General features: G+C 54.9%; 4 protein-coding genes across 4 annotated transcripts; 2 read left to right on the top strand and 2 right to left on the bottom strand.

Annotated features, from left to right (window-relative positions):
- Nucleotides 1–457: 457 nt before the first annotated feature.
- On the top strand, nucleotides 458–2,357 carry B0H18DRAFT_866225 (uncharacterized protein; the record flags this gene model as incomplete). Its single annotated transcript, XM_048039772.1, has 4 exons — nucleotides 458–570; nucleotides 637–739; nucleotides 793–1,169; nucleotides 1,226–2,357. 4 exons carry the CDS (start codon nucleotides 458–460, stop codon nucleotides 2,355–2,357), a joined length of 1,725 nt encoding a protein of 574 aa, XP_047900873.1.
- Nucleotides 2,358–2,623: 266 nt separating this feature from the next.
- On the top strand, nucleotides 2,624–4,317 carry B0H18DRAFT_965283 (WD40 repeat-like protein). Its single transcript, XM_048043247.1, has 6 exons — nucleotides 2,624–2,905; nucleotides 2,971–3,043; nucleotides 3,100–3,503; nucleotides 3,564–3,884; nucleotides 3,938–3,995; nucleotides 4,048–4,317. The coding sequence occupies exons 1-6, from the start codon at nucleotides 2,717–2,719 to the stop codon at nucleotides 4,110–4,112; spliced, it is 1,110 nt and encodes a 369-aa protein (XP_047900872.1). The 5' UTR covers nucleotides 2,624–2,716; the 3' UTR covers nucleotides 4,113–4,317.
- On the bottom strand, nucleotides 4,318–9,469 carry B0H18DRAFT_1099934 (uncharacterized protein). Its single transcript, XM_048032491.1, has 15 exons — nucleotides 9,214–9,469; nucleotides 8,717–8,820; nucleotides 8,242–8,652; nucleotides 7,607–8,189; nucleotides 7,507–7,555; nucleotides 7,249–7,459; nucleotides 6,991–7,195; nucleotides 6,286–6,942; nucleotides 5,490–6,235; nucleotides 5,265–5,441; nucleotides 4,950–5,213; nucleotides 4,784–4,897; nucleotides 4,599–4,726; nucleotides 4,502–4,546; nucleotides 4,318–4,450 (listed from the first exon to the last, which is right to left on the bottom strand). Exons 1-15 carry the CDS (start codon nucleotides 9,371–9,373, stop codon nucleotides 4,411–4,413), a joined length of 3,894 nt encoding a protein of 1,297 aa, XP_047900871.1. The 5' UTR covers nucleotides 9,374–9,469; the 3' UTR covers nucleotides 4,318–4,410.
- Nucleotides 9,470–9,590: 121 nt separating this feature from the next.
- On the bottom strand, nucleotides 9,591–11,329 carry B0H18DRAFT_965279 (uncharacterized protein). Its single transcript, XM_048043246.1, has 8 exons — nucleotides 11,024–11,329; nucleotides 10,890–10,966; nucleotides 10,762–10,843; nucleotides 10,589–10,703; nucleotides 10,262–10,534; nucleotides 10,126–10,209; nucleotides 9,922–10,073; nucleotides 9,591–9,868 (listed from the first exon to the last, which is right to left on the bottom strand). The coding sequence occupies exons 1-8, from the start codon at nucleotides 11,319–11,321 to the stop codon at nucleotides 9,693–9,695; spliced, it is 1,257 nt and encodes a 418-aa protein (XP_047900870.1). The 5' UTR covers nucleotides 11,322–11,329; the 3' UTR covers nucleotides 9,591–9,692.
- Nucleotides 11,330–12,223: the final 894 nt, after the last annotated feature.

Genomic DNA, 12,223 nt, shown 5'->3' with positions numbered 1-12,223 from the left:
GTGTGGCGGGGCACGCGCCGCTTCAGAAGCCAAAAGATGAGGATCTCGAATCGCCGTTCCCTTTATAACAGCGGCCCAAGCCAAGGTCCAAGTATCCCGCCAAACCTTGTCTCTTTCCCCCAGCAGCCATGTCGGCCCCCATCGACGTGACAGTAACGACCCCACCGCAGAACGGCGCACCGCCAGATGCGACCGCGCCTGCTGAGACTCAGATCGGCGCCGCCACAGACGCGCCGTGGTTCACGTTCCCGCCGTTCCCCAAGCACCCGCCCGGCGTGACGATCATCCCGTTCAAGTCTTTCAAGCCAAAGGGCATCTACATCGTCGAGGACGCAGACGCGGATGCGGGTTGAGTGCGCTCAGCGATCCGGATCGCGTCGAGCGCGATGCGATGGGCATCCCGACGGTGATGCTCGCGTCGCACCACAGCCTGACCGAGGCGGAGCGTAAGAAACGTATGAACAAGAAGCTCAAGAGGGTCGAGAAGGGCCAGGACGGTACGATGAGGCGATTGATGTGGTATGAGGAGTGGGAGTCGGGCGAGAGTTCGAGGAGGACGATGGTCGATCCGTGAGTGCCTTTGTCTCGATGCACGCTGCTGCGGGTGCGAGGAAGCTGATTGTATATGGTATGCAGGTCGATGACCAGGGCGGATCGCTTGCATCAGGCTTCGCATGACTTCAAAAGCGGACGCCCATGGCCCAACATGCCTTCTGGCGTTCCTCAGCTCTGGGACACTGTGCGTCCGTGTCTTGTCTTGTCGTAGACTCACGCTAACTATGCTTCACTCAGTTCCGGTTGTACATCGGGTTGATCAGCAGCATTCAGCCGCCGCCCGGTGTCAAACGCATGAAGCAGTTGCAGGCCATGACTGAAGCCGCCGAGGGCGGGGGCGATTCTGACGATGATTCGGACGACGCGATGGGCGGCAACGCCAAGCCTGAGAAACCAGTCACCATAGTTGACGAGGAACGAGCACGCGCCATCCAGGAGGAGACTGTTCGCAGTGCACCGCCCAAGAGGAGCCCCTTCACTGAGGAAGAACGTCAGACCCGGCGCGAGAACTTCCGCGAGGCGAAAGATTCGCGCATGGATACGTTCTTCAACGACACCGATAATTGCATGAAAGTGTTCTTCTCGTCTTATTTCCGTGACAAGGGCCTGATCTGGTATGCTTTGCCCATCGCTGAGTGCGCGCTCACCCTCACCATCGCATGTCTGACAGGTCCGAGCAGAGGGTGCGCGACGGTCCCATCCTCGTCGGCTTCTTCCTGAACTTCTTGCTGCGGAGCCGCGTCCTCCCCGAACCCGAACACGAAAAGGGCCTACGCAGAGCCCTCTTCGTGATCGAGCAGGCGCGTAAGGAGCTCCCGCAGACCTTCGTCATCGGCAGAGCACTCCCAGACCATGTGGGCGCCGGCTGCGAGGCTCTCTGGGGTTGCAAAGGCCAGACTATCTACGCACCCACGAGCAATGACAACGAGGAGAAAGCAGCCGGCGCGCAGGAGGGTACCGAGGAGCCAGATGCGAAACGGCGGAAAATCGACGAAGAGGAGACGGCAAACCTACTCAAGAGTGTCATTGGGGCTGATGCCAAAGTCGAGGTATTGACTCCCGAGACTGTTGCCGCTATCGAGAAGGACGCGCGCAAGGATGAGGCCGCAGATGCCAACGTCAATGGCGGCTGGGGTGCCGGTGGCTGGGGCGACGTTGAGAGTACCGACGCTGACGCTGGTGGAGGATGGGGCAGTGCTGAGGCGGACCCGTGGGCGGGCGACGCTGGGAGCACATGGGACATCGAGCCCCAGCCGAACCCGCTCATGGCCCATCTCGGCGCGACTATCCTGCCCTTCACGCACACAACCGGTGTTGTCGAGCGCTCAACGCGCAGGGTTGTTTCGATCACACCTGCAGCTGGCCTCGCGGTAACCAAGGCGGAGAAGAAGAAGCTGAAGGGGCTCAACGAGGCAGGGCTTGTTGAAGCGGACCTGAATGCGAGGTTCGTGAAGATGTCGCTTGCGCCGTGGCCGGTCTGGGGAGCGCATCAACTGAGTGACGTCCTGCCACCGGAGATCATGGAATCCTCCCGAGGGCCTGTGGTGAAAGACGAGACTGTGACTGTTGCCGAAACGACAACTCCCAAGCCACACAGCCCTTACACGGACACGATCACTGTGTTGCTTGATCCTGCGGTAGCAGACAAGATGCTTGTCGGCATGAATCTCGGTGGTGCGTGGGTCCAGATCGTCCGTCAGAACCCGAACGGTACGGACGACATTGGCGAGCCGACTGGCTTCTGGTACGTAGAGCAGCTCACGTCGATTCTGCCAAGCTACCATACCGAATTCTCCGACTAACCCACCCTTGCATGGCGTCGCACATCGTCTGACCCGGTCTTGTTTGTCTCGCATCGCAATTCTTTGTATCTGTCTGAACTCATGTACAATAGGCCCCATAAGACAAAGGTTTTCTGCATTATGAGTGCGATCCAACACCCATGAGATCGCTTGAAAGGAAGAGCATACAACGCTCACGAACATATCCCCCAAGTTCGCAGACATTGCTATATATGGCAGCGCCACTACGTTGAATCTTTCAACGCCGGGCGCCTTGCACGGTTGTGGCTGCAACTGACCCGCCACTACTTCAGCACCGAGCTCGCTTGCTGCCTTCTCCTCCTAACCCATATTCTGTGAAAACTGACCAGCATCCTGACATGTCAAAACGTGGTGCTTCTCCGCCTCCTGGAGGTGCGCTCATAAAGCGGGCGCGTTCCAATGAGCCTGCTCAGAACCAAATTGCCATCTCCTCGAACAACGACGAACGACAGCAGGCCCTCATGCGCACAGTACAGCGTACAAGTAGCTTGGAAGCCCCAATTATCAGTCTTTCAGGCTCACATTCAGTAAGTCTCGTTCGCGGTGCTGCCAGAACGCGTCGTTCACGAGCCTAGTTGACGCGAGAGTTCAGGCCGAAATTCTCAGCTGTCGGTTCGATCCTACGGGTCAAAACATAGCCGCGTGCTCAGCGGACAGGAGTGTCTGTACGTACAAGGATATCTTTGTGTCAACATCCCGCTCACAAATGTTTTGCGAACAGCGCTTTGGCGAACGTATGCGCCGAATGAGAACTACGGCCTACTCTCAAACCTTCACAAAGCCCCTATACTAGACCTTCAATGGTCGCTCTTCTCCCCCATCCTATACACTGTGTCCGCAGACCAGACCCTCAATGTGACAGACCTCACATCTGGTCAGCGTCTGCGCAAGCTTCGCTCTCACCGGGGCATCATCAACTCCCTCGACAGGACGTTGGCGGGCGGTGCGGGCGTCGAGCTGGTGGCTACAGGTGCTGATGATGGGACGGTGAGGGTATGGGAGGGTGGCGACGAGGGTCCAAAAGCCCCTGTGAGCGTGTTCGAGATCGGCTGTCCCGTCACCTCAGTGTGCTGGAGCGCAGACGGCTCGAATATCTACGCTGGCGCGCTGGATAACGAGATCCATGTGAGTCCTCTACAATTAATAAGCCAATAAGCTGCACTCAATGTGGCTACATTCTTCTAGGTTCTTGACCTCCGCAAGAATGAGCAGGTGTACACCCTCACAGGACACGCAGACACGCCCACCTCACTTTCCCTCTCGCCTAATGGCCAGTTCCTCCTATCCCCATCCTTCTCGTCACAAACGGTCATTCATGACGTACGGCCGTTCTCGCCCTCGCCTGCACGCATACACCGCGTCCTCATGGGTGCCCCTGCCGGGTTCGAAAATACTCTGCTGCGTGGAGCTTGGAGCAAGGACGATGGCGGCAGACGTGTTGCTTTGGGTGGTGCAGACAGGACGGTCTGTATCTGGGACGTAGAGAGTGGCAAGGTGCTCTACAAGGTGTGTTCAATCGCAAATCACACTAGACTTTGTATTCATGGCTGTCGTCGTAGCTTCCTGGACATAAAGGCACTGTAACCTCTGTCGATTTCCACCCAAAAGAACCCATCAGTATGTGCTTGCGCTCATCTCTTTGTGCGTTGAAAACTAATTGGATGCACAGTCTTGACCGGTAGCAAAGATGCTACTATGCTTCTGGGCGAGATTGAGCCTAGTGTTGCTGTGTAGTCATTTGTATGACCCTGTAGAATATCTCTTTTGCGTCTAGGCTATTCCGTGGTCGTTGCTCACGTTATGCCTCCATACGACAGAACATGAAGCATAGTAGATGCACCAATCGTTATCGAGTACAGAGAGCAGATGTTAGTTGTGTTCATCGGGCAATAGCATGAGCATACCGGGCCCATAGATCTATGAAATCAATGATACATATCAATCGGCAGAGGGAAAGAGACATAATACAGTCAGTAGGGTCATAGGATGTACGTCAGTATATCAAGCAAGTCGACCTCAAAAAAACCAAACATCATGGAATGAGTCCATGCGCCCTCAAAAGAGCACCCCACCTGCACCAGGTATTCAGTCAGACATGTTCAGACGGACGGTCATTTACTCACTCTTCTTGTTGCATCTCCATATCTTCAATTCGTCGTTTCAGTCGCCTACGGGTTTATGAATACGATGATCCACGTCAACAGCAATACATTCACTCACGAATTCTCTTGAGCGGTAACTTTCTGAGATTTCTTAGTGTCCCGTAGATCCTTCGTCATAGCTGTCCATGCGTCTTCTGCATCCAGCTGCGTGTCGTCATACATCTTGAGCAACTCCTCGTTGAAGACCTTGCGCGGCATGTCAAGCCCTGCACCGTGCAATTTATACTTAGCTGCAAAACTTACATCGAACAAGTAGTCCTTCTCGTCCCTGGAATGATCGACGAGCGCCTTTACTGTCTCGAGCTGAACACGAGTGCTCTTCAGTTGCGTCTGAGCCGTGATCAGTTCTGACGTTTTCTGCCGCACAGCGTCAGTCATAAATGATCATAGACTTGTAGGCAGGCATCACCTGGTGCAGCAGAGCTACGACCCTCTCCACATCGGGCTGAATATCCTTCGCCGCTACCTTTTCGAGTGCTCGGTCGGCTACATCGAGAAGATCGTCGATGGAATCAGCAACGTCTTGCACGTTCGTGGGCGTTCCAGGGCTCGCAGGAGTTGGTGAATATGAAGAGCTCTCCTCTTGCTTCCACAAAGGCTTTATGCCTTCGCGCGCCTTGCGGCGATTGATTGCCATCTGCATTTCCTTCAATCGATCTTCTCGATCTTTTGACTGCATCGACATGGGTGAGTTATTCACAACAATTGCAGACGACAGACAGACCTCAGATTTAGAATCCGGAAGCCGAGGGATGCGAGTCTTAATGGGCGATCCGAACGGGGATGCTGCTCGCGCAAAGGGGTCTGCTGCTCGCTGGGACGATTCGACGGCTGGTGTGATAGAACGCAGTCTTTCTGTCTCTAGCCGAATACGCTTGACAGCTCGCCTCGAGGAATCCAACTAGTAGATGGTTCAGAAGATGGCCGAGGGAGCGCATGACGGACTTACATCCTCTTTCGTCGTTTCTACCAGCCTCATCAAGCGCACAGCGTCTTCGCTCGAGGCAGGAACGGCAGACAGCGGCTCTGAGATGGTGCCCGGACTGCCTGAGGAGACTTTTCGACCTCCACTCCGCTTGCCTCTTGGCGAGGCACGAGTTGTCTGCGAAGGAGGACGAGAACGGGAAGGTGAACTACGTGTGGAGGATGCTACCGAGCTTTTCTTCTTGATCGAAAGGGGCTCTATGGTCGGGACTATCGTCTGTGGTACCCCAGTGCGCTCGGCCTTGGGAGTCGTCTCCATATTCTCCGTATGCCCGAACGGCTGGCGCTTACTGCGAGGGATCCGCGGCTTCACTGGAGTGACAAGAGAACTAGGAGACCGACCAGGAGACTGGGTCGAATTCACCAATGTTGTCTCATGTGCCAAGTCGGCCTCGACAGAGGGCGCCGCGCCCAGGCTATAGGTCTGAGGGCTGATGACAGATAAAGTAGGCGACAGCGCTCGAACGGGCATGGGTGACGGCGTCCGGGGAGGCATTGGTGAAGGTGTTCGAGGGCCGATCGGCCGTCGATCAGACGAATGCCTAGATAGAGAGCGGGCTCTATGAAGGTCTGGCGTGATTGTTCGAGTTTCTATGCTAAGTTCGGGTCGCGGTGAAGGAGAGCGCCGACTGTTCATACCCATCGGGGCATCCGGCAACTGTCGAGTAGTGCGAGAGGTTCGGGACAGTGGCCGCGTAACATTAGGCTCCTCTACAGTTGTTGTTAGAGGATTGGTTGACTACTAAGACGTGACAACGCACCATCGTAGATGTTCTCGTCGATAGGTTCATTGAGGTTAAGGTGTGCCCAATGTTGTTCGCCATGAGTCTGACCGTTGAGCTGCGCAAGCTCGAGTTGGCCCTCGAGGTCCTGATCATCCGGGTCAGCAAATGCACAGTGTAGTATCGCCGCATCGTCTTCGTCGTCATCCATGTCCGCTGGCTCGCTACGACTTCGTGCGATCGGCCGGTGCTTGCCTCGACTCGGAGACGACTCAGGCTCGCTGATGGAGTCATCAACTCTCGGTGACTTGGGTCTCTTTACGAGCTTGTTCGGCTGCGACAGAGAACGCGACCTTCTGCTGCTCTTGGAGCCCCTCAATGATGGCTCGTCTTCGATGGATGTAGCGGCGGTCAGAGTCGAAGCAGCCTGTGAGAAGCGGGATAGGCTGCTACCGTGGCCTGCAGTGGACATTGTTCCCGTATATACAGATGAACGACTTGTAGTCGTCCTTGTGCGTCTGCTGCTGTTCGTGGATCCGCCGAAGACATCATTCGTAACAGAACTTGGACGAGTGTTGAAGAGGTTCCGGGAGATGACGTCCAACCTGAATGTAGCAGCGCGGGACTTAGTTGCAGTGGGCGTCGAAGGCATCGAGTTGCGTCCAGTACTGAACTTGAAAAGTCCATATTGGTGAACTATCAACGGTCAGCACAGGTCTCCAGGGGCAAGCGAATAGAGATTACTTGTTTGTACAATTCTCGCGGGGACAACGTCATTGTGAACTATGTCGCTCTCCGTTTCATCATCAGGGTCATTGGAGGCGACTTCATATCGCGATAGCGCCCCAGGCATCGGTTGAACCTTTATGACAACGTATGGTGGACTGCGACCACCAAAAGGGATTGGATCGCCGGACCCCATTGGGTCGATGTGAACGACAACTTTGGGCTGTCCTAATGGTCAAAATTGATCTACAATACATGCATACAACTCGTCCTCACCTTCTTCTCCTCGGCGAGATACCACGATCTCGTGTAGACGTTGAAGTACGTCCGAGCAATGGTCTTTGTTCCAGCATAAGACTCTACTTCGCGTTCTTCTGCTTGAATGGCTACAGGGCGTCCGCTCCGAGTTCGGTATACCGCCTGCGCGGTCCACAGGCTCTCTAGAAACTGCTCTTGCGCTCTTCCGTGAGCTTTGTATCCCGCTGACCTGAAGGAGGATGCACCGCAGTTAATGCACGGAAAGGACGGCCAGACCAGCGATCGCCTTGGTCGTGTGGAGGGCTCTCGAGGAATATATGCATATCTGTGCATCATGATTCAGCGCACTCCTATCAAGCTATATAAGTTGGCGTACCGCTGCCACCTACGTCCGTCGCAACGACGTCTGTAACATCCATCACGCCCTTGCAGCTCATTTGAGCCTTCTTGAGCTTCTTCATCGAGAGGGGATGCGCTTTCGCAGCCGGCTTGTCCATGTCATCCAACCCAGCCAGAGCTCTGCCACTCTTGTCACTCGGCCGCCTGACAATCATCAACTTGTCATCAAACAAGAACAAAGTACAATGCAGGGCGTTCATCGACTGCACGTCGCCCCCCAGGGAATACGCAGCACCATTGTCGGCCACATCCTCGACGTCAATGCAGTCAATGAAGCGACGACTGTTCGATAGCAAGCCTGGTGGGAAGCCCTCTATGCTGTTCCGCAAACAAAACATCCTTTCGGCGCGTTTTGTATTCTCGTCTGTCTCCGCTAACGCGATGTTGGAGGCGATCTCGTCCGCCTCCACGAGCTTGGCCCGTTGTGGGTCGTCAGGGACCATGTGTTTGATCATCAAGCGAAACAGCAGCGTGTACCGAGGGATGCGCTGTACGGGCTCCATGAGCAACTCGCGCAGCCCGACACAGTTACGCCCACTGTTCCCAGCATACTTGACGCGCTGTGAAGGCATGAAGTACGGAATCAATCATGCAGAGTATCAAGACTCTTACATCCATGTAGGCAACGAAATTGGAAGACTTCTTGACTTGAGCCTCGAATAGGCGCTGTGCTTCCTCTCGCTTCGAATAATACATCTTGTAGTGTTCGAATCCGCGGCTGATCTTGAAGTGCTTCAGCGCGACGTCTCCTACGCCAGGTCCTCCGGGCAGCTGCACGAGTTTGAGGTCCTCCAAAAATGCCTCATTCACTGGTAGGAGGGTGTCGATGTTGGCGAACAAGGTGTTGGCCTCGTACGCCGGCAAAATGGATGTATCTTTGTTCTTGGCAAACGACCTCAGGGGATCGGCGTAATCAAGCTTGAGTGATCTCAGGCGGTCTACATACGAGATCTCGGTCGCAACGAGCTCTTTGATGTTCTCTGCGAGGGCGCAAGCGTTGGCTGCGGCCAGCTTTCGAGTACCCTGTTTGACATGCATTCAACCCTGGGACAACGTACATTTCACCAATCACTGAGCGATGACTCACTGCAGTAAATGTGTTAGCACTTCTTGAAGATGGCGATCGCGCAGAGGTTGGTCCTGACTCTGTATCGATGCTTTCACCGAAAGCTGCGATCATGTCTTGTATGTCTATGCACGCTGTTAGTATTGCGAAATGACACTCCGAGAATACCCCCTCGCGTCCATCAGTACAGCTCAGCATGGGTCATGATGTGCAGGACCAACAGAAATCGGATTGACAAGCATGGTAGAGCATATGAGTCCGCCAGACATATACGCTCGGCCACCAGACATACGCTCGGCCACAAATGTAGAGGCACACATCACCAAACATGACCTCACTTGGGTCTAATCCCAGTCTCCGTGCTCAGGATACAGCAGCTTGAGTGACGAGCTCATAACATACCTGCCACTACATCGCTCCACGAACTGACGGATATGACAACCATGCTGGACACATACAGACAGACGCGTGTTTCATCCGGCGCAATTACAATGCAGGCACAATAAACGTAGACACACCTTCCGGGATCGGCCCATCCCCCGCGCCCTCCACAACCACCCCGCATAGGAACGCACGCTTCGTGATACTGGGCAACGTCGACCTTGTCCTCAGCCGGGGCCGCGGATCATCGCCACTGGCCAACGGGACCACCTTACGTGGGGAGAGGTTCAGAGCCATAGTAGCATTAATAAGTTAGCAGATGGGGGGAGGGTAGCACAGGCGCGTAGAGAAAGGTGGCCACCGCGGACAAAGGAAGACGAAGAAGGGAACAAGCGCGTCGCACGCGTCCAGACAGACGAAACCCAACCGACACCCTGTGTGGCCCTATTTGGCCAGAACGCGTCTCAATACTGATCACGTGGACGCGTTGACGAGTAGCGTCGATTCGGACGAAGACTGTATAATGGTCCATAACGGATACTAATACCACTAGCGTTATACGCATCTGCGAACATTGGCACGGAATCTTCGACTTCATAACTTTAAGCACAGTACACTAGATGGCACCAGTCATCGCGGTGCCCGTACTAGGTCCCGCGACTGCCCCCATGTTCCCATCTGCGTCATCTACATCTATAACAGCTTCAGCACTAGTGAATTTGGTTTTCTTCTTCCGAGTCGTGGGTGGGCCGGGGACGTGTGACTTCTTCGTCTTCAGAATCTCCATGACCTCTGCCGTCCTACGTCAGTCACAATGCCTAACAGCTAACGATGACAGAACCGACCTGCATGCGACATCTCCTCGTGTCCCTTGATGCTTCTCTTCATCGTGAGCCAACGCCTTTGCAGAGCATGCGCACTCCAGACATTCCAATTCTCGTCCGGTAGCAACTTCCAGTCAATCTCGGTGTCGTCTCGAACATTCAACGAATCGACCCTGTTGCAATTTGTCGGTGAACGAAATTCGCGGAATCATCGCGAAGACGTACTTATGAACGAGAATATAGGCGTCCAGCTGACTCCACCTGGGCCGTTCTCCCGAGTTCTTGATCTGCGAGCTCAGTGTGTCCGTCCTAAGTGAACAGTCAGCACGCAGACCTCGCGATAGCACGCGGGACAACGTACCACTTGATCCGACACTGCTGCCTTCCACGCTTGCTACCCATTTTTTGACTTACGATGCCCCAAAAGACTTCGCTGTCGATGTCTCTCCCCTGCTCAACGGTCATCTCCGTGACAATACGCGTCAGGTCATCCTCCTCCGCTTTTGACCACGATCCTGTCTTACGCGTCCCACGGTCCTCCAGGTGGTTGCGCCAACGGTCACGGCAGTCACCCGCCATACGACCGACTCGTTGACTGACGCGCTCCCATTGCTGACCGAGCTCGGCCACGGCTCTACAGTACAAACTATGTTCAGTAGAAGTAATGAGGGGACGGTCATCGACTGACTCTATGAGAAGCTCGTCTTCTGTATCCATCCACTTGCCCTGTTGACTTAAGGGGTGGCGATTCCGGCGTACGTGATGGTAGACAGCAATGATTGGACGTAAATGTAGAGCGGAGGCTATCACACAAAAGATATATCAGCATACGGACAGCTGTCGGAATGGACAGTGGTTTACTGATTTCTTGCCAGAACGTATCCCTGCCACGCTCCTTCGAAAATATAAGTTCATTCAGCTGGTCTTGATTGAGGCCTTTCGTCTGCATGCACATGAGATGTCGTCGCATTTGTACCCCTACAACATACCACCCGGTAGTGCTCAATTGCAGCATTGAGCTGAGCCTCCTCGATAGCAGAGAATTTTCCCTTCTTGTAGACAAGCCCTAGAGTATGAGACGCGTCAACAACGATGGAGAAGTACACAAAGCCGGACTACTTTCCTTCTTTCTTGACCATCTCGGCGAGCTTCTGGGCATTCATCCATGAATTCGCCAGCATATGCGCGTGCTCTAAATTCCCTTCTTGGCTAGGAGGTGGAGGCGGCTGCGGCGGCATTGGCGCAGCGACAGGAGGAGCCACCATCGGTGCATGAGGCAGCATATGCGCGGTAGCAAGTGGCATTGTTGCAGTACCCTGAGCCGTGTCTTGCCCCTCTTCCCGTAGCGGTCTTCTCTGCCTCGGCGGTCTTCCCAGGATCGCTTCAGACCTTACTGGTTTATTGACGACAGGCGGCGGCATGTACGGAGGAGCAGCGTGTGGCATTGTCACCGAGACGTTCGCAGCATTGGCAGCGTCACCGAGGGATCGGAGGACGTGCATGACTTTACTCAGGTCAAATTCCTGTAGAGTGCGTAGCAGGTCTTCGCTGGATGCAAACTGTAGGTCAGGCAGTACACCGCTAGGGTCGGCGAACATCGGTGGCGGCGCTTGGCCTTGTGCATTGGGGCCGAACGACGCAGGATGACCTGGGGGAGGCGGATACTGATATGACCCGAAGTCAGGCTGTTGTGGGGGGTAAGGCAGAAAATGGGAAGGGGAAGGCATGGACGGGTCGTACGGCGGTTGCGGAAGCTGCCCCGAAGTCGCAGAAGCAGCAGCAACGACAGCATTGAGGAAATCCGCAGAGGAAGTCGCGATGTCTGTATTTGTAGCCTCTGGCTGCGACTGGGAGACATCCTGGGACGACTGCTCTGACGACTCCTTCTCTTTCCCCTTCCTGCTCTTCTTGGTCTTCCTCCTGGAGGTTTCTTCGGCCAACTCTGCGTCATCTCTCGCTGTCACCGACGTCGAAGAATTAACCTGAACACCGGTCACCTGCCCCTCGGCCGGTAACGCATCTAAGTGTGAAGCGTTCTTGCTTTTCTTTTTCTTCCTGGAGGACACTTCAGCGCCGGAGGCATCGGCCACGTTGTCTTCGTCCCGCACACGCTTGGACCCTTTCCTCTTGGAGATGTCTGCACATTATTTGCATTACCAACTGCCTGCTCGAGGGCGCGATGGAGATCGCGGGAAGTGGGGGAGACGCGTCGGTGGTCATGAGGCGACGCGACGCGGTGGTTTAGGGCGGGTCGACGAAGATGAGGGCAAGCAAATTGGCGTCAGGAGCGGCCATTCACAGCTGTTCCCACGGTCACAATCAC

Source organism: Fomitopsis serialis (genome assembly GCF_022376445.1).
Source record: "Fomitopsis serialis strain Sig1Antser10 chromosome Unknown B0H18scaffold_1, whole genome shotgun sequence".
NCBI classification, from domain to species: domain Eukaryota; kingdom Fungi; phylum Basidiomycota; class Agaricomycetes; order Polyporales; family Fomitopsidaceae; genus Fomitopsis; species Fomitopsis serialis.
Note: the sequence above shows the minus strand (reverse complement) of the source record. Positions and strands in the feature narration are given on the sequence as shown.